This window comes from Saccoglossus kowalevskii, chromosome 2 (assembly GCF_978046115.1).
Source record: "Saccoglossus kowalevskii chromosome 2, keSacKowa6.1, whole genome shotgun sequence".
NCBI classification, from domain to species: domain Eukaryota; kingdom Metazoa; phylum Hemichordata; class Enteropneusta; family Harrimaniidae; genus Saccoglossus; species Saccoglossus kowalevskii.
This window is the reverse complement of record NC_140642.1, coordinates 35,456,978-35,479,531: the sequence shown is the minus strand read 5'-3', so window position 1 is coordinate 35,479,531 and position 22,554 is coordinate 35,456,978. Positions and strand designations below refer to the sequence as shown.

General features: G+C 33.5%; 1 protein-coding gene across 1 annotated transcript in view; it reads right to left on the bottom strand.

Annotated features, from left to right (window-relative positions):
• Positions 1–322: 322 nt before the first annotated feature.
• LOC100378618 (centrosomal protein 128-like) overlaps positions 323–22,554 on the bottom strand; it is a 29,693-nt gene continuing 7,461 nt past the window's right edge. Inside the window, exons 6-27 of the mRNA XM_085495036.1 lie at positions 21,278–21,451; positions 21,007–21,123; positions 19,405–19,557; positions 18,754–18,895; positions 17,656–17,819; positions 16,433–16,698; positions 15,879–16,053; positions 15,455–15,574; positions 14,460–14,591; positions 13,094–13,255; positions 12,806–12,865; positions 9,331–9,417; positions 8,594–8,787; positions 8,224–8,362; positions 7,951–8,013; positions 5,602–5,794; positions 5,061–5,146; positions 4,861–4,953; positions 4,579–4,622; positions 4,217–4,461; positions 2,228–2,400; positions 323–2,034 (exon numbers count right to left, since the gene is read on the bottom strand). Of these exons, the coding sequence (XP_085351162.1) occupies positions 2,011–2,034; positions 2,228–2,400; positions 4,217–4,461; positions 4,579–4,622; positions 4,861–4,953; positions 5,061–5,146; positions 5,602–5,794; positions 7,951–8,013; positions 8,224–8,362; positions 8,594–8,787; positions 9,331–9,417; positions 12,806–12,865; positions 13,094–13,255; positions 14,460–14,591; positions 15,455–15,574; positions 15,879–16,053; positions 16,433–16,698; positions 17,656–17,819; positions 18,754–18,895; positions 19,405–19,557; positions 21,007–21,123; positions 21,278–21,451 (3,006 nt within the window). The 3' untranslated portion in view covers positions 323–2,010. The remainder of the gene's footprint in view (positions 2,035–2,227; positions 2,401–4,216; positions 4,462–4,578; positions 4,623–4,860; positions 4,954–5,060; positions 5,147–5,601; positions 5,795–7,950; positions 8,014–8,223; positions 8,363–8,593; positions 8,788–9,330; positions 9,418–12,805; positions 12,866–13,093; positions 13,256–14,459; positions 14,592–15,454; positions 15,575–15,878; positions 16,054–16,432; positions 16,699–17,655; positions 17,820–18,753; positions 18,896–19,404; positions 19,558–21,006; positions 21,124–21,277; positions 21,452–22,554) is intronic.

The window sequence follows — 22,554 nt, the reverse complement described above, 5'->3', positions numbered from 1 at the left end:
GGAATCATCCCTTCAGCGAAAATAGGGAAAATAAATTCCAAGCGAAAATAAAGTATTCTACAATATATCACAATGTGAATATGAGGGTAATATACAGTGAGTACTATATCACAATGTGTGAATATGAGGGTAATATACAGTGAGTACTTTATCACAATGTGTGAATATGAGGGTAATATACAGTGAGTACTATATCACAATGTGTGAATATGAGGGTAATATACAGTGAGTACTTTATCACAATGTGTGAATATGAAGGTAATATACAGTGAGTACTTTATCACAATGTGTGAATATGAGGGTAATTTGAGCACTACAAATATGATTATGAACATGCATAGCATATTTATTAGATGAAAAATGCAAACCACCATTATTACACACATGTGCACTGAAACAACCAGCACACATGCGCATTAGAAACGTCATTGTTTCATCAAACCAATACTCACAATAGGCTACAAAAACAGTCCAATGCATTTATCAATTTACAGTATCAAACAAAGATAAATGCATGTTTTGGTCCATTTTGCATTTTTAAAGATTGTGTGGAAGGTTCTTCTCAACAAATAATTATCATTGCCTCTACAGGGCGCCACAGAAAAAAATTAGCTCATCCAAAAACAAGCATGGTTTCTTCTGATTTTCAGTAAATTTTGCATTCTTCAGTCAGGATTACTGATTGCACTTGATGAACAAATCTTTACATTATATATGACTGACTCGTGGGAAAATAAAAGTGCATCCAGCTGCATGTAAATTGCAATTACCACTACGCATACAATTATCATTGGTACAGACACCACTTGTTCTTATTAGTAGATTCACACTGCACCTGAAAGCCATTTCAATCAATCTCACAATAATGCAATGTTGCAAATAATTTAATTCAGACGATGGAATTTTGTATTAAAATAATTTCTCATACAAAAATAATTTCATTAAAATATATACAGATTATTGGTCTTATTTGTATTATTCTAAGACAAAAAATCAAATCATGGATTTGTACTTAATTTTTAAAGTATTTCAAAAGGTATAAATGCTGACTTGTGAGGTAAAAATATTTAAAAGAAAAAATGACAATGATGGAAGTTATTATAGTATAAAAGTTAGTTGTCAATCGCTTTAATCTCTAGCAACAAAAACTATTACTATTTCAACTACATTCAATATTACTTTTGTTGTGAGATGAGAATATTCTAAGACACCACTGCCGCATCAAAGTAATCTAAAAAAATTACAAATCTCATTGGGGGGCGGGACAGAAGGAGAGGGGGGTACAATCAATTGCTTTACCAGCGCATGCTACTATAACATGCAGTCAAATTATATAACCACAAAATCTGAACTGAAAAGTAAATTTAAGTAGCATCTGATGCAGGAATCGCAGAAATTTCAGAAAAATATTTACTGACAGTAATATGAATAAAGTACATTTAAGTAATTTAATATTTCAGATACAATTGCAGAAATATGTACCAGTAGTTTGCACAGACATTATGTTCCAGCCCCCTGAAAATGATATTTACCAGTCTCACCAGTGCAGAATTTCAAACCCATGCTACTAAGTACAAGTATAACCAATAAAGTATTTACACAGTTTTAAGCTGGATTTCTTTGCTAATGAATAAGAAGTAAACTGTCATAAGACAGACATGAATAAGACAGTACTGTCATAGTAGGACTAGTAGGAATGCTTGTAATGCACACACAGGGAGAAAGCTGCGTAGCTTTTTATATGTGCATCAAGTATGACTGACACCTTGCACAGCAATTCCTAAGAAGTGCATGTCAATATAATTCACTGCCACCTAAGATGAGATATAGCAGTGAACAAGAAAACACATAGACAGTATTTATTGTATGTGTTTTCAGAATCGGACACACTATTACATGCTCAGTTGTAATTCCATTGTAACAGTGTAGGTAATAACATACATCACAAGCTGACCAAGTCAAAACAAAATAAATACTTTGGACACAATCATTCTTCTCTGATCCTTTCATTTATGCCATTATTTCTCTCTCTGGCTGCAAAAAAAAAATAAAAAATAAAACCATTGTAAGAATTCAGCAATTTCCTGGTAGTGTGTTTAAAGTTTACAAAGTAAACTGAAATTGTATTGACAATGATAGCTGAAATAAAGTAACAAAAAATCATAATTGGCCGTCAATTTTCCATATTTGATTAACATCAATTATGTGTAGATTTTGAATTGCTTACCTCCATAGAAAAACTTGGCATTGGTGGCAGAAATCTTTCTCTGAATTCAGAATCAGAGAGTGACAATGGATCTCTTGATATGTTGTCACCATGGATAGTAGTTCTAGTTTTGCTGAAAGACCATCCCATCGGTGACATGTCTAACTTTGGTGGAGACAACTGTTGAGACTGGTCTGTAAAATATAAATCAAACAAGTCATTGAAAATGACACAGTCCCCGTAAAATTTTTGAAAGTTCTCTTTGTGCTCGTCATATTAAAGTGGAGGGGTTGTCGCGAGTGTGTCCTTGAAACTTGAGTCCCAAGTGGCGTATACAACAGATTGTTTATTTACATCGATTTCGAACACGTGTTGCGTGACGACCCCTCTGGTTTAAGACATAGCAAAGGAAAACATAGATCACAAGAGAAATCATGTATAGGTTATCACATTTTAAACAAACAAGATGGCCGCCAGTCAGCCATATTTGATCAAATTGCAAATTGAATTGACATGTACATGTATCCATTTATGACATACTAAATATCAATGAAAATGATACATGGGTGACACAGATATAGTAATATGGACAAAAACAAAAACAGCCATTATTCAGGCATCTTTGATCTGATTATGAAACAAAGTGACATGTATGATGTACGTGCCAAATACGAATGAAAATGGTACATAAATCTTGAAAATATAGTAGTAAGGCCAAAAATTCAGATGGCTGTGAATCAGTCATAGATGATCAGATTTTGAAACAAACTGTCATGAACATGTATCCTAACATGAATAAAATATGTGCCAAATTTGAATAAAAACTGAAAAAGCATGTCCAAAATACAATATTTTCAAAAAACAAGATGGCTGCCAGTCGACCATTTTGAATCGAATTGCTAAACCACTGCATGTGCATATTCCCCACATAAAGTACTCGGCACATGCGAAGAATGAACAGAATCAGTCCAAAGGATTCTGAAATATGGCTCTGGACGGATGAACGCACAGACGGATGCACGGACGGTCGAAGGACATGTATCCTAACATGTATAATCTATGTACTAAATTTGAATGAAAACTGACAAAGCATTTCCAAAATACAACATTTTAAAAAAAACAAGATGGCTGCCAGTCGGCCATTTTGAATCGAATCACTAAACCACTGCATGTGCATATGTCCCACATAAAGTACGAGACACATGCAAAGAATGAACGAAATCGGTCCTAAGGATTCTGAAATATGACTTCGGACGGACACACAGAGACCGAATTATAAGTCCCTGTTTACAGACTTCGTCTGAACGGTGACTAGTAAATGACCACAGTGTATACTATGCCAGATTTTATAAAATGAACTGAAACATGTAACAGTAAGACTGACAACATACTGAATCAATGCTATGCATGCCTTTGGTATATCAATGGTATGTCAGCTTTAGTGAGACTCCTGTGAGCGCCCTCTAATGGTGACCAATAGTTTGTGAATACCGTAGAGATGTACATTGAGTTGAGTATGAATAAAACACAGGTTTACCCCACTGATATATTTACAATGCAATCTAGCTGTTCATTTGTCACCACATGTGAACAAGACACCAAATTTCATTGCAATTCGACTAGTGGTTCTTTTAGATACCTGGTGTGCCTCACACACAAGAGTCAACATTCTTTGTTATTTATTGGACATTACTGTATTTCTTTTATTAGAAATGTCTCATCAAAAAAAGATATCTAAAACTACATTTGTTGTATAGTGAATTGTTAAAATATTATGTAATTTACATGTGTACTAATAGAGGATGTTATAAGGATGCTAAATTGTCTTTAATTACAATGCCTTCAATATTTAAATCAAATATTAGTTTGCTAATTGCATACAACTTTAGTAAATGAATGAGTTATGAATAAAATTATTTAAATCAGGTATTAGTTTGCTAATTGAATACAACTTCAGTAAATGAATGAGTTTTGAATACAAATATTTATAAAAAAAACACAGTAACTTACATCTAGATCGAGGTGACGTTGGTGAACTATGGGAAGGCATGTGTAAATTAGGGGTAGATCGCATTACAGTAGGTGGTGTATTACTGATATGTACACGTCTCTTGTAAGTTGGACTCGGTGAAGGGCTCAGACTTTTGAGTCTAGTAGCTTTCAAAGAGGCATCAAGTCTTCTTTGCTTCTGTTCCTCAGCAGATTTCTTAGCATCTTGCAAGTGTTGTTGAAGAACACCGATAGTCTGTTTGTACCTAGTAATTGCAACACATTAGTTACTATTAAAATAAGAACTATTAATCAAGTATTAACACAAAATGTAAAGTTGAATAATAAGTAGAAATTTTTAATAAATAATAATTAGGATTTACTTGTTGTATCTTTCATTAATCTTCTCTCTTTCCAACTGTAGTTCCTATAAAAATCACAATATTATTATTTTAGAATTTAGTTGATTTCAACAGTTTACAAATCAATATTTTTTTGCAAAAGAACTGATAGTGTAATTTTTCTATTAGTAGTATATGTGCTTAAACACGTGTTTCAAAATACTTCACTTTTTAATAATGGCTTAGATTTACTAGTAGGAGATGTGCTTTCAATACAGAGAATACAGTATATTCATTTCATGATATAGGATAACAATAACTAACCTTCAACTGTTTGAAATCTTTATGTATTTCAGGTAACACACTTGTATCACTCTCCGGAATTGAATCCAGACTTCTCTCCAATGCCTTTGCTCTCTGTAAGTTACAAGGACAACATAGGAATGTTGTTATTGTCATAGCAACAGAAATAATACCAACAAATGCAAAGACTAAAATATTAGTTATTTAAACCGAAAACTTACAGTTTCAATTTGTCTTGTGAGTTCTGCAATTTGGTCTTCCAGTGCATACACTTTCTCGCTTTTTTCTTTATTATTGACTTCCAGAACTGCAAAAAAAAAAAAAAATAATTAAATTCACCAGATTTTTTGTAATTTATAATATTGGCTTCTAAAATTTTGACCATTCGCATTATGCACAAAATTCATGTTGAAAAAGTAAAAAATATACCAGTAGTTGCTATGGTAAATATAAAATTCTTACCTTGTTTCTGCATAGCATTCTCACTGTTATGGTAAATATAAAATTCTTACCTTGTTTCTGCATAGCAACCTCACTGTTATGGTAAACATAAAATTCTTACCTTATTTTTGCATAGCAACCTCACTGTTATGGTAAATATAAAATTCTTACCTTGTTTCTGCATAGCAACCTCACTGTTATGGTAAATATAAAATTCTTACCTTGTTTCTGCATAGCAACCTCACTGTTATGGTAAATATAAAATTCTTACCTTGTTTCTGCATAGCAACCTCACTGTTATGGTAAACATAAAATTCTTACCTTGTTTCTGCATAGCAACCTCATCTAATATTTCTCCTTGTCTTTGTAATTCTGATTCGTAATAATGTCTGTCTTTCATTCCGGCTGACACTGCCTCATGAACGTCAGTCCTACTACGATTTAATTCATGTTTCAAAGACTTCTCACTTTCTTGTCTTTGTCTAGCCTCCTCTTGCATCCATTGTAGTTTCATCTGAGTAAATAAAACAGTATTTATTAAGATCATTTGCTATTCAAGTACTGAGATAACGCCATATTTTAAATGTATTTTAATATAAAACTGGTTTTAATTTGGCTATTTTTAATAATTACTAAGTTAAATCATGTGGATTATTAGTAAGAAGTTTTACCTTCATTAGTACAAAGCAGCGCACAGGTCAGGCATTTAGTACTTTATGTATGTTCGTAATGAAATTCAAAGGTAATCAAAGAAAGCTTAGAAAGAACTCCTGTGTGCTAAGAGAATTGGAGGCACATGAAGTAAAATTAAAAATATTTAAAATTAATTCAAAATCAAGAAGCCTGAAGACAAGTCTGCTATTTGAGACGCACAATGTGACTCACAGTATTAAAGTTTATAATATTGACAGAAAGTTCTTATTAAAACAAAAGGAATACATTTGCATTGACATTTGATTTGTATATGTGCAACATGTTGAATTAAAATCTGATTTTTGAGATATATCATCTGCATTATTTTCAAACCTAAACTAATCACTTCTATAGATTACCCCCAGAGCACATATGTATCAAGTTTCATTGAAACCTACTGAGTTGTTGAAATATCCAAAAAAAAAGGTATCCAAGGCACTGTTTCATTGAAATGAGATGAAATTTGGTTATTTATGCAAGTTAAATAACTAGTATGTACCGTGTGTACCAAGTTTCATTGAAATGTAATGATTGGTTCTTGAGATAATGATGGTGACACACACACTCCCAATGTGTGCTTTAGGTGACCCATAACACTTAGCAACACAGATATGTGTTATGGAACTATATAACTATGGGAAAAATAGCCAGTAACTAAAAAATTGCCATGCATGTTTCCAATGCGATTTGCAAAAAGTCATTACATTTTGAAGATCAAAGGTTAAAAATCACAGTATGTGTCTGTGTATTACACAATACAACTGCAAGTGAAACTGTATATTACCACCTTCTTTATAAACATGATCCCCCAAGAAACTTGCAAGGTTACCAAGTGTTATTGATACTTAAGTAATCTGTTGCAGGCATGTTGGCATCTGCTTAGAGTGTTGTCTACTTTTATTATCAAATTGGTGAATTTAAAATCAGTAAATAAACCCAATCAACATGAAATAATGCTTTTTACAGTTATAAATACTGTATGACAAAAAGCTAGACATAAACGCAAACATATCCATAAATGGTGCTCCAATTATTTGTTAATGGCATTATCTGGGACAGCTGCACTATGTCCTCCCCCCCCTCGAATAAAATCATCAATCATGCAACTAGTTACTTATAGATTCTGATAGATTACACATTCTGTTTTAGTAAATGTTAGCTGTGATATTGTTCTGTCATAAACACATGAAAAGTATTTTGCATTATGATAAAATGACTAACAGGACATAATTATTTGCGTGTTAATATCTTATGTACACAAAGTCAACGAGTAATATCTTCATTCAATATTTATATTTCAGCTTCCACATTAACCTAATTGACAGTACATCTGCTCATATTTCTGGATCAAAATCTCTGATAACATAAGCTGACATTATACTGTTGTGATTTGTTTGTAATGAAATTCAAAGGTAATCAAAGAAAGCTTAGAAAGAACTCCTGTTTGCTAAGAGAATTGGAGGCACATGAAGTAAAATTAAAAATATTTAAAATTAATTCAAAATCAGGAAGCCTGAAGACAAGTCTGCTATTTGAGACGCACAATGTGACTCACAGTATTAAAGTTTATAATGTTGACAGAAAGTTCTTATTACCGGTAAAACAAAAGGAAAACATTTGCATTGACATTTGATTTGTATATGTGCAACATGTTGAATTAAAATCTGATTTTTGAGATATATCATCTGCATTATTTTCAAACCTATAAACATATAAACACATGAAAAATATTTTGCATTATGATAAAATGACTAACAGGACATAATTATTTGCGTGTTAATATCTTATGTACACAAAGTCAACGAGTAATATCTTCATTCAATATTTATATTTCAGCTTCCACATTAACCTAATTGACAGTACAGTACATCTGCTCATATTTCTGGATCAAAATCTCTGATAACATAAGCTGACATTATACTGTTGTGATTTAAGAAATGTGAAAATAGTCAATAACAGTGATTGTATATTTCCTACCTTTTTATCAGCAAGCCATTTTTGTGTGTCTGTATAGATGCCCTTGGTAGGAGGTGACAGGATCTAATTTGTTAGCAAAGGAATTAGAATGAAGGTTAAATGTGATTGCAACTGTAAATTACCCATAGTACCCTTAAATGAAGTAATGTCAATTACAGAGTTGTAAATTCATGTTAATAGTTGTTTGTGATTCATAGTTATTATAATATCATTAGTTTTTTTATGAAAGAGGTATGATTTGTTATTGCCATACTAAGAGACATGCTTGCTTACTTGGAATTTTTCTTTGGATGACATCCATGCTAGGAGATCTATTTCTGAGCCAACACTATGCAGCATGTTTTCATACTCAATCTGAAGTTGTTCTAACTCATTGTGGGTCTGTTGTAAATCTCTTTCTAGCTCAGCAACTCTGAAAAGAAAAATACTATCAGTTTGTGGAAATATTGTCCTTGTAGGCACTGTGTCTTTCAAAACAGGCATGCTATGATCTACAAACTAACATGTAAATACTGATGTGACCTATAAACTGGTAAATAGTGGTCCAGGACGGATGTCCACTTGACCAGAAAGTAGACCAAATATTTATTCAAATAGTAATACATTTTTGAGTTAAGAAAAATATTGAATGAATTTATCATACCTATTATCACCTTCTTCGGCATGCTGTGTTTTTTCCTCTAATCCTAGTTTTAGTCGTTCATATTTCTTTTTAACTCTCATGAATTCATCCTGTGAATGTGCCAGATCTTCACAAACTTTCTCTAGTTCCAATTTCATCTTTTCAGCCTGCCTTCTTAGTTGTTTAATGGTGGATTTATCATCTGCTTTGCTCAGCTAATGAAGATGAAATAAGGTGTTCATTAGCCAGTATGTATTCAGCAAGGCACATCATTGAACTATTGTGTAACTAACATAACATTTACTATCAAGACTCTTTTACCCTTGAATTGTACAATTAATTTCACATTTTTTTAAAAAATTGTGATGTGTAGTCAATGTGAAATTATATTCATTTTGTCCAAAATTAACAAACAACTGTTAGAAAAATGCATTAAAAAATGCAAAATTTTGCATAAACGAGAATGGTTGTACTTGAACTGTAGCACGTCTTATAAAGACATAATTGTTAGCATTAGAATTCAAATTTAACCCTGAACCCTGTGTGATCAGAAACCTGTCTAAACTGAATATCATTGCAGAATAGACATTTCTCCTATAAAATATCTGTATAATTTGAACACCTTAATATTCAATAATTGGTTTGGTTTAGAAACGTTAGAGAGGAAGAATATTTCTGTAAAGCACTATGAAATAGCTACATGCGACAATCTCTTCATAAACACAATATTACTGTAACTGCACACCACCACCTATTACCTTCATTGTGTGGATTTCTGCCTCCATTTCAGCCTTCTCTCGTTTCATGTTACGAGCAATCTCTTGAATAGTTTGATCTTCTCGCGCCTGAAAACAATTACAGAGAAACCGATAAACAAATTCCTAAGTTAACATTTATTTGGACCCTAGGACACAATGTGTTGTGGTTGAGACAAGTAGAGGAAATAACTAGTGGGGTAACACAGAGATGATTCTAGGACTTCTAATATTCCAATGTTTATAAATGATCATCCATTTCATCTGACATGAATTCTGATGGCACATATCTGTACAAACAATCCAAATCTACATACTTTACATGAAGACTTATTGTCACAAAATAACTGGATAAAATTGATTTTAAACAGTAATAAAATAAAATGTATGTTCATTCCTACTGATAAAAAATTATATTGCCTGCCTAGAAATGAACTACTATTGAAATTGGCTAATATAGATATTATTTATACCTGCGCAAAATGTGAGAAGCTTTTAGATGTAGATATTGACAATGTTTTATTATTCAATAAGCATATGTATTTTATTTATTCATAGAATTTTAGCTCTTCATAGGATTAAGAAGCTTTAACCTCATTTTGTCAGAAAGCTATTTTATAGTGCTTTTATTTTACATTATTTCAACTAATGTATTAGTGTATGGACTAGGTAATTCTTTGAGCATGAAACATGTTTATTAAATTGCAAAAAATTGGCTGTACAATAAATGTTAGAAATCTGTGCATAGTTGTGATCTTTTTAATTTGTTAAACTGGTTAGGGTTACCATCCTTAGATATATATAATATATCAGGGTTCTCCCCAGGGCTTTTTAGCGCCGAGGTCCGCGGCGCTATACTTGTGAATCTCGGTGCTTCACTTGGGACCTCGGAGTTATGTGTTCCCACCTCGGTGCTTGATTTCATATTTGACATGCCAATATCAGATGTGCAAAAGCTTTGTTCGCCACGCCAGTCGGCCCGACCATCACTCAAAATTAGTGACCACCACGGAAACGCTTCCGACCAGGACTATTGTCTGATTGTTATTATAGTTACGTATCGACTGACATGCATCCTGCCTGTCGTGGATTATAATTTATAAACAACAGACCTAGTCGCATGATACATAGCGGCTAGTCAAATTTGTGAAATTAGCACCTCTTTGTTTGTAAGTAAATACTTTCTGCGATAGACACTGTCTTTAGATTGAAAGCTAAAATTCTTTCAAAATCAATTCCACCTCAATATAACATGGTCAAAGCGGAGTTCACGATCAGTTCACGCTACTCAAGAAAAAAACAACGTGTTTATTGCGTGATTTGGTAAAATACATTTGAACTGTTATCATCGTGAATCATGTAAAAACTCTTCTTTCAAGACCTACGGTATTTTATCTTTTAAAAATTGCAAACCACCTCTTTCGAAAGCCATCATGCAGTTTACAATTAAAATCGATGCCAACACATCGTGCTACGACATCGCTTTACTTCCGCAATGTAATTTTTATGATCACTACCATTCGGAAAACTTTGGATTCTACCGGCATTACCATGCAGCATTTTGATTGGTTAATGGCATTCTTGACCCATCGGTCAAAGGACACACGCTAATGTTTAACAAACATCATGGCGGGTCTGTTTTTTTTACTGAAGCGGTCTAGTGATCAAAAATAATCGCTCCCGATAAAAATACGTCAGATTTTACTTACATTTCATATCAAAAAAGCAGCCTCTCGGCTGAGATAGCTCCGCTGTTAGCAATGCGCATTACAATTAAAGAACTGAAGATATCATTAGAAAATGAACAAAAAGAAGTCCACACGTAGTACGTATATATGTAATATAAAAGCAATCGGACTTGCGGTTTTCAACAAGAAGTCAAAAATATCACTTTTCACCAAAAATTACAAAAATATTCACCAAAATTAGGGAATTAAAGATATCATCATGAAATGAACAAATCTGAGAGAGGTCTACATGTAGTATCTATTTATGTAATATAAAAGCAATTAGACTTGCGGTTTTTAACAATAAGTCGAAAATATCACTTTTTACCAAAAATGACAAAAATATTCACCATAATTAGGGAATTAAAGATATCAGCACTAAATGAACAAATCTGAGAGAGGTCCACATGTAGTATCTATTTATGTAATATAAAAGCAATTAGACTTGCGGTTTTTAACAATAAGTCGAAAATATCACTTTTTACCAAAAATTACAAAAATATTCACCAAAATTAGGGAATTAAAGATATCAGCACAAAATGAACAAATCTGAGAGAGGTCCACATGTAGTACCTATATATGTAATATAAAAGCAATCGAACTTGCGGTTTTCAACAAGAAGTCGAAAATATCACTTTTTACCAAAAATGACAAAAATATTCACCAAAATTAGAAAATTAAAGATATCATCATGAAATGAACAAATTTGAGAATGGTCCACATGTAGTAGCTATATATGTAATATCAAAGCAATTGGACTTGCGGTTTTTAACAAGAAGTCGAAAATATCACTTTTTACCAAAAATGACAAAAATATTCGCCAAAACTAGAGAATTGAAGATATCATCTTGAAATGAACAAATCTGAGAGAAGTCTACCCAAGATACATATACACCAAGTATCAAAGCATCCAGGCTTGTAGTTTTCAAGAAGAAGTCGAAAAAGTAAAACATTGACACGGATGAAGACGGACGCCGACGACAGACAATCACTCATATGATAAGCTCTGCTCAACAAAGTCGACAGCGAAGCTAAAAAAAAGAAGTAACATTTATTGCTATAACTGCTGTATAACATGGTCAAGTAAGTTATGTCACGTTGTAACTTTGATGATCGTTTTGAAGCTTTATTTGTTCGCTCATTACTGTAATTGTAAACGTTTTAGAAGTTGATGGTACAAATAATAAATTACAACAATACGCCAATTAATTACGTGATCGATTTTTTGAAGGAGAATGTTTTTGGAGTGAATAAAATTATGAGATTCGTGAACATAAATCTAGCTCAACGTTTTGAATGCGTTTCATTCAACGTTTTACAATACAATTAAATTGCAACAATAATTTATTTGTGTTTGTTTTTAGTCTGCAGCATTTGTATTTCGAGAATGTTTCAAACTCTTCTAAATTGTGAAACATAATATGTTGATTCCATTAAAAAAAATATTTGCACTGTGACTGAGCTCATTAATATTCATAATTGTAAATAAGTTCTGTTAATCAATGAAGGAAAGATATGTAAATGATATGCAAATTATTATGCAAATTAGCCGCGGCGCTATGCATTTTTTCTGGGGAGAACCCTGTATATGTATAATGGGTTTAAAACACTTCACATGACATCCAACCAATATCATACTGATGGAGTTTATCATACCAGAGGTCATAGTTCAAACTTATTAGCATTCTGTCAAGTTTGCAGCTACAAGTGCATAGAATGAATATTATTTCAAGTCGTGTTACATAACTTACTTTCATTTCTTGTACCTCTCGCCTTAAATCTGATACAGAATGGCTGTGAGACTCTTGTTCCTGCAATAAAAACAAATATAAAGAATAAAGAAATCATTTGTTACATGTATGGAGAATAATGTGTTAATAAACTTATGGAAGAAACCATATGTATATGACAATCGTATTTGACATGGTATTTCTATGCTATGAATTCCGACCAAAGCAGAGTTGCACATACAGTAAACTGAGGGTGGATAAAACTACAATCACTACAAATCAATGCCTTAGAAATAATAAACAACATACCCGCTTCATGTCATTGATGAGTTTAGCGATTTCTTCTCTGGCGGCACTCTCTTGTTGACGGGATTCTTCCAGTCTACACTGCACATCCTGTCGTCGTGATGATTCTTCAGCCAGTCGTGTTGATAACTCAGTCTTCTCAGAACTCAATTCTCTCACTTCATCCTAGATTTGTGAACAGGGCGACATAAGTAAAGCAGATGATGTCAAACCAATGAGATATTAATGTGTCAATGATGTAGAGTATTTGATGATGATGTCAGGTATTTGAATGTTATCACATTGCAGCTGAATGTTAAGACATTACAGGCTATTTGTTAACACATTGTGGGCTGAATGTTAACACATTGTGGGCTGAATGTTAACACATTGCGGGCTGAATGTTAACACATTGCGGGCTGAATGTTAACACATTGCGGGCTGAATGTTAACACATTGCGGGCTGAATGTTAATACATTGCGGGCTGAATGTTAACACATTGTGGGCTGAATGTTAACACATTGCGGGCTGAATGTTAACACATTGCGGGCTGAATGTTAACACATTGCGGGCTGAATGTTAATACATTGCGGGCTGAATGTTAATACATTGCGGGCTGAATGTTATCACATTGCAAACTGCATGTTAACAATCGCTGGCTGAATGTTAACACGTTGTAGGCTGAATGTTAACACGTTGCGGGCTGAATGTTAACACGTTGCGGGCTGAATGTTAACACGTTGCGGGCTGAATGTTAATACATTGCGGGCTGAATGTTAACACATTGCGGGCTGAATGTTAACACATTGCGGGCTGAATGTTAACACATTGCGGGCTGAATGTTAACACATTGCGGGCTGAATGTTAATACATTGCGGGCTGAATGTTAATACATTGCGGGCTGAATGTTATCACATTGCAAACTGCATGTTAACAATCGCTGGCTGAATGTTAACACATTGTGGGCTGAATGTTAACACGTTGTGGGCTGAATGTTAACACATTGTGGGCTGAATGTTAACACATTGTGGGCTGAATGTTAACACGTTGTGGGCTGAATGTTAACACATTGTGGGCTGAATGTTAACATACTTATTGTACACAACAAACCAATGAACATTGTCATGAGATGTATAAACAACTTTCTCTAAATTTACGAGTAGGTTTTCTACTTTAACACACCATGAAAGTATATTGTGTTTTCAAACAGTAGAGGCCAGTAAAACTCTTAACCCACTGTATCTTATTTGCTCTATCAGGAGTATTTTCAGATGGGATTTAAGTACACCAAACTCACATGTACATGTGATTCTAAATAAACACACTACACATTCATACATAAATACAACGTACAACCTTACACAGCAATCATTTGCACATCATACTTACCCGGTGATTTTGTAGTTGATCTTGAGCTTGTTGGAAAGAACTTTTGACAGTTATCAATTCTTCCTCCACTCGCATTTTCTCTTCTTTCAGCGCAGCTTGTCTCGCTATCTGAGTCTGTAATTCATTATCCAACTACGAGGGAAGACAAATAATAAACATGGAGGTAAACGCAACATAAAAACATCACAACAAAAACAAATTTGGGTCTTGGACTAAGATGACATGACATACCATACTGGACAGTGTTAGTGCCCATACCCATCAAGCACCCATCCCCCACTTTTGCATAACCGTGGTAACTGTGCATAAACTACGCTTCGACAATGACGTGTTAACAAAGTGATATGCAGTAAAAACTTCATGCCATATTCAGTTTACCTATCAAAAATTGCTAGTTACTAGTTTTTGAAAAAACCATGCAGTTTATTCGCCGAAATCAATTCCAACAGATCGTACTTATAATTCACTTCCGCATTCCGTTACAAGAAAGTCTTTGAGAATTCCAAAAGAATTGTGTTGGTACAACACAGCATTCTGATTGGTTAATAACAGACTTGACCCATTAGGTCAAAGTACGCTGCTGCAGGTCAAATCATGGAAGAATACAACAATGCTTTTCATCAAGAGTTTGCGTACGATCCAACACATTTGTCAGTAGAGATAATGATGAAGATTTTGACTTTGACTGTGTTCCAACAGACTCTAATATTTTAAATCTTGTAAATTTGGGTGGTAATTAATTAATATTGTAATAAAATGTGCACATTTTTTGTGACCATTTCTGTTTCTTCATTGTAAAAGTCAACTAATTTCGTAATTTTATTTTCCCTCAAAGACGTAATATCCCCCTCAATCTGTCACATGGTGAAGTAAAATTGTCATTTGCACTCTTTTTTAAAGTGGGTGCTTGGGTAAGCGCTCACGCCTAAAAAATCATGATTTTCTGAGTTGAGGACACTGGGTGTTTAAGTGGTCCAGTATGGTAGTATACGTACCTTGTCCATGAAAGCACGGGTATCCCTGAGTTCTTTGTCAAGATCCATTTTAAAAGACTTCGTTTCATTTAATTCAATATCTTTTATTCTTAACTGCTCATCTTGTTGGGCTCTGATTGCCTAAATAAATGTAATGTTATATCATTACAACGTCTAATGTGCTGGTAAAACTGACTACAAGATATTAAATAAAAAAATAACACAACAGTATAGTTCAATTGATAGAATATAGCATTATACATATGCCCATAATATTGACAAATGAAAACTAGCTATGCAGTAAAGTAATCACAGTCATGGGGGGATTAAGCCTTAATATGCTTAGGCATTAAAAAGACAATTACTAAGGTGGATAATGGTCTTTGATTATCACTGTAAGGTTAATCATAGCAATACTTAATACCACTAATCCATCAAAGCTTACCAGTGCTTCATTTAATTCTCTCTGAAGACTTTCTAATCTGTGTATGTTGGTAAAGGAGTGTGTTTTGCCAGTTTCGTTTTCTCTGGCAAGCTGTTCATTCCTACTCATCAACTGTTGAGAGCTGTGTTTATGCCTGTCTACTTCTTTTTCTAGCTTTTTGCATCTTTGTTTCCACCTAATAAGAGCAATGACATTTGTTAAACTTGCAATAGAGATAAATGAGCTTTTTCTTTTTTTTCTCTATACACTGTGTAAATTTGATTGCAAGGCAGTACTGTAAATGCATTAATTATTCACTGGGTTTTACTTTTGCTATGATCGTAAAATCTGCTAAATTAAATCTACGTGAATATGTAAAATAACAATAAAACTCATTTTTAATTCGTGAAATTAAAACACAGTGATATGCTCAAAGCATTAAAATAGTGAAATAAAATGATAGTGATGAATAAATGGTTTTACAGTATATAATAAATCTTTACACAAATTGTTTTTTTCAAACTTTAATATGAAGTCTAAATTGATACAAGAATTCAGGAACAATGGTGACTTACTGTCTGACAGTTTCCTGAGCCTTGACTTTCATTTCATCTTTTTTTCTCTCAGCATCTTCCAGAAATCTCTGTGTATCTCTCAGTTTATCTGCGAGTAAATCAGCTTCCCGATTGGTCTCTCGTAACCTTTTCTGAGTCTCCTCTAACTGTGACATTGCTAACTGTTTTTGTTGGTCAGTGTCATTGTATTTGTCAGTTACATCCTTCAATTGATTGATGAGTTTGGCTTGATATTTCTCTTTAGATGTTAGTTCTTGATTTAATGCCTAAAATAAATATTGACAGTAGCAGTAATGTACATATACCCAGTAACACTATACAATAAAATTATTTTAACTTATTAACCTCTTTGAGGATAATCATTTTTTTTTACTTGTTAGCAGATTAACATACTTCAACAAACCTTTGACCCTACAGTGATGAACATTTTGATTGGTAATGTTGTAGCTGTTACTCCTTAAATACATATTTACAGTTTAAATCACAATTCACTCAGATTCCTTATGTGACACTACACAAACATTACCCTACCCTAAATTCCTTATGTGATCCTAATTCTACCCGAAATTCCTGTAACTCTACCCTAAATTCCTTATGTGACTCTACCCTAAATTCCTGTGACTCTGCCCTAAATTCCTTACGTGACTCTATCCTAATTCTAACCAAAATTCCTATAACTCTACCCTAAATTCCTTATGTGACTCTATCCTAAATCTAACCTTAATTTCTGTGACTCTACCCTAAATCTAACCTTAATTCCTGTGAATCTACCCTAAATCTAACCTAAATTTCATGTGACTCTACCCTACCTAAATCTAACCTAAATTTATGTGAATCCACACTTAATCTAACCTAAATTCCTGTGTAACTCTTTCCTAAATCTAACCTAAATTCCTGTGACTCTATCCTAAATCTAACCTAAATACCTCATGTGACTCTACCAAAAATTCCTCAAGTGTCTCTACCCTGACTCTACCCCCCTAGATTCCTCATGTGCTTTATTGTAATTCCTCATATTAACATAGAGATACTACTGTAATTTTTTTCATTCATTTTTAGAATGAAAACAGAAAAGTAGGTTGTTAGCAGTCTTTTGAACTGACACACACACTGACCACAATACAACCACCAGTATGATATCAAACCATCTAAGTTATAGAGACTGCCATCAACCATCTAACAGATTAAATTCTTTTGTTTTTATCAAGATATCTTTCACTCACCTCCATATGGTCAGATAATTGTGCTCGCTGTCTTTCACTTTTCACAAAGTCTTGTTTAACTTCTTCTAGTTCTCTGATTCCACTGGATTTTGTCAACTGAGATTTCAAATTATGTATCTCCCTTTCCAACTGTTGTTTTTGTTCTTCTTGTTTTTGTCTTTCATCTGTTAACACAAATAATGGGAAATGTTGTCATTGTGGTAAAAGAGGACACACGCACTAATCACAGAATTTCAAACAAAACAAGTTTAAATGTGTGCAACAATACATGAACAGAAGTATCTAAAACAGTTATAGATAGGCATAATTTTTTTTTTTTAATTTGGTAGTGAAAACACATAAGCTGCAATTATTAGTCCCTGACTTTTAATAGTAAACAAAATTGAAATGAAATTTTAATTCAGAACTTGAAACAAATGTCAAGGCATGTCAGTGATATGGCTATGAAACAAAACAGCATTCATCATGAATACAAAATGTCCATCAGTTGGACATTTTGAATTCAATCCGAAAAACAACAAAATCCATCCATACACAACAAAGCTCTTGTTCCTGAATGGCAGAAATGATTGATTTTGATGAATTTTGATTGAGCATAAAATGGCTGTCATTCAGCCATCTTGATTCAGATCATGAAGCCAAAAGAACATCAATATCTTCCAATATGTATCATGGACACACAGAGGTCAATCAATAGGGAGCTGTTTTTGGACTACATTTGAATGGGTATTAACAATGGCGTCAATCCAAAAATGTTTCTACATTAGATGCTGTTAGCCAGACGTTACAATCTTACTGACTGTCCCAAAGTAATGTATTAATAAAAACATATGTAGAAATAAAAACACTAGATTCTACAATACTGTTATATGGAGAAATGCATTCTGCGTTTAGTTGAAAAGGATTTCTTTTACTTGAATATTCACTAGTTGTAAATTGTGAACAAAGCATTATGTCATTGAACTTCAAAAGTCAGAAATGTAATATATGGAGAGTTTAATTTTCAAGACAGAATATATTGACAATATAAAATTTCACAACATGAACTATAAATTGTTTTAAATACCAAGTGCAGAAAACAAAAATCTGACTACTGACCATGAAACTTGCGTTCTCTTCTTGCTTGCCTACTAAATGGCAAGCCTTCCTCTTCCAATACACTGGCATATTCAGACAATTTATCTTTTAACTCAGATCGGTCGTGACCTGACCTTGACAGTTGGTCTTCTAATTCTTCAATCTAAAATAAGAAATACACAATAAACTTCACTGCATTTGCTGTCGCAAACAATTCTACATTTGATTTCTTGCTTCCATGGTGTTGCTTTCATGGACAGAGTACTTAATTAGAATCTCTCTCTATTCAAATGGCAACCTGCTATGAAATGATTAACACTTAACCTTAGAGTGTTTTCAATATGGCAGCAATGGGTGATACTTTTCATACTTCCTGGAGTTCTGAATAGGTTTCTAGTTTGACTTACCGGTATTATAATATCAAATGCCAATTGACGGTTGCAATTGGTTTGTGCGCTATCATCACAATATCTATCAAGTGATAGCAATATGTATTGTAAATTTTACTATTCTTTTAATTGGTAAGGTAATCCGATTGAGTGACTAGCTTGGAGAAAACAAAGTTTGGAATGAAAGTTCCAGTCTTCAAGTATTGTCTTTCTCACCATCAAGTAGTAAAGCTTGATATTAAATAAATTTTCTTGAACCGTGAATAACCAAATTAAAGCATACCTTTTGCTTGAGGGCATTCCTGCTGCCTTCAGACTGGTCAAGTTTTCTTTTAGTAGTTTCATAATCAGAAAGTAAATGCTGCTTTTCAATTTCAGATTTAATCATTCTCTCTCTCAATTGTCTGTCTTCTTCTATGGACTGTGAACGCATAGCCTGTCAAAAGATATATTTAATATGGTCAGATGAAAAACATAAACTCATGTACCGTATTTATCCGAGTATATAAATTCACGAAAATTGACAACATGCAGATCGAACTGCGGCAGGGAATAGAACGGCAAATGAAAACATGCAACGGGAATCAATGAACAATATGCAACACTAGAAGTAAAACTAAAATAATGTATTGCTTATAATGTAACAAATAAACCAGAAATAATAAAAATCGACAGTGAGGAATCATTTGAAATAGGATTTTTTCGCCGCCAAATACGCATGAACTCAAAATGAATTAAAATGTCAGGGGTTAAACTGCGTAAAATGATTTCCGGTCTCGACAAATTACGAATCAACCGTCATACAAGATCAATAATAATTTACAAATTTACACAGTAAAAATTATAAAAATTCATAGCTGTTTGAAAAAACTTCTCAGATCTTTAAAGAGACAAGAAAAATGGGGTCGCTCTGCTGCGATGGCACACGATGCTTTTGTTTACAGTCTAGCAATCATCTTTGACCTTTATGCATCTGCTTTACTGATTGGCTAAGAATGACATCACTACTAGTATTTCATCATAAAGGTCAAATCGTGATACTGCTTTTTTATCAGACTCGACGCTTATCAATCACGGTGAAAGTTATCAATCAGCAAGTTCCGGCGGTTGGAATGTCTCACTATATGGATATCGCGGTGGACTTGAAATAGGAATTTTTTTTTATCCAACGTCAGAAGAATAGTTTTCATGACAGAAATGCAATAGCGGTGATGAAAGATGGTAAAAAAGTTGGCATTCTTCGGCGTAAAATTGCAAACTTGCTGACCCCAGTTATGGATTCGCAAGCTGCTACAAAATATTTTATAAAGCCAAAATAACGTGATTCAACCACTGTCCTAGGTAAGGGTTGCTACAATATTGCAACATTGGTTTCATTGTCGACGACGCTAAAGCCGAACGAGTGCGACACTTGCTTAGCGGCTCTCCTTATACGATTTGCTTGAATCGTTTCTAAGGATGCACAAACCAAACCACGGCATATTTCATAAAAGAGAACTATTGTTTCTGCTTCAATATATATTTTTATAGACTTGCTGACTGTTATGATTCTGAAAAAAATCAGCGGTGAACGCGCTGCCCTGAAGGCAGAAAGCTGTCACAGCTATTTTGCGTTCACTCCTTGTTTTACGCAATTAACAATTGTTATAAGTATCACGACAGACTTCAACTGTTAATACAAACACAGTCAACGAATAGAAAATAGTTTTGTGTGTGTGTGTGTAGAAAAAGACCCCCTGAGCGTGTCAAAAGTGGGGGGTGGGCATTTGCCCAGGCATGGGCATCATCAGCATAATTTACAACATGTTGGTAGCACTGACGTACAATTGATATGATGACAAAATATTTTTATAAAATTATTTTCTTCCATGGCATTGATTCGTACCTGTCGGAGATCAGCTGGTACCATACCAATTGAGTCCATTGGTGGTTGTTTTAATGTTCTCTGTAATCGAATCTCATCTTCTATCTCTTTCAGTCTTCTCTCAACTCTATTAGAAACCTACAAGGACAGTAAATGTGTGACACATGCAGTCATAGTGCTTGTAGATAACTACTACAGACAGACAGACAGATAGATAGTTAGCTAACTAATACAGCTTTCATTTATTTTATATTTAGTCAATATAAATATAACAATCGTATGTGCCACTTACCGATTCATCAGCAGCTCTACTACCGACTTGTCTCATACTGTCTGATAACTGGGATATTGCACGCCTGTGCTCGTAATCCAAATTTGTCCGCCTTTCTACCTCCCTCTCAAGATCTTCGGCTAATCGAACCTGATCACTGCTAATATCACGCACGCTTTGGTGAATATCGTGGAGCTACAAAAACAAGCATTTTGTACTTATGGAAATGTCCATGCAGAACTTGTAAAGTAACTTGCATTGCAAGCAGAAAAATTGCATAAGACACTGGTATTACTTTTTTGCACAAGACTTCAAATTTCCAGTGCCTGTTTAATAATAGACCGGAAGGTGACTAGAGGCTATATACAAGTTAATTAACAAATCAATGTAAACAGTTAGTAATCAGGTGCATGCGACAGTATCAGCTTACATCGTTGAATGTCAAAAGGTGACGCCATTGTTAGAAGAATGTCTAATTGAAATGAAACTTTGAATATAAGTTAATAAATAACAACCAAATTGATGTAAATTACTAACTTCCACTTCCAAATATATTTCTTTCAAAATGTCACATGTGAGCAAAAATATTGAATATAATCAGTTTAAAACTTAGTATCCATTATCTGTAGGCTGGTTCAGTGTACAGGTTATACTATGAGGCATACACTGTGACAAGAACACACTATGAAGAACACACTTGGCATAGGACGAAGAAATAAAAAAAAATTGAGCCCAAATCTGTGTTTTTAATGTGTCAGGCGAAATTCTATAAATCTAAAAAAAAAAATTAGCAATAGAAAAACTCAAACGAAATATTTATAGTTTAGAATTCAGTGACTGTCACGCAAGTACGTCATCAAATGGATATTTTACAAATTATGTCTGAATGCAGAGAATTGCTGTTCTGAGTAATTCCACAGATAGATGAAGTTATTAATTACCATGAAAAGTTGGTAAGAACTCCTTCAGGGAAAAAGTTGTTCTTGGCTGTTGCCAAACCTACCAAATTAGGCCCTGTGTTGCCAAATTTGATGACAATTTTTAATGATGACTGTATGAATTGATTAGGCAGCATTATTTTTATAAGAAAAATGTTATAATTGTTATAATTAAATTGTTTTTTTCACATTCATAGACATATGGTAAAATTGTAGAATGTCCTGTCCTAGGAATGAATTAATATTATTAATTACAAGACAAAATCCATGTTGCAAATATACCGGTAAGTTTATAATGTATATAGAAATAAAATATTTTTCTTGATTTTAAGTGTTTGTTTTTTTTTTCACCGCAATGAC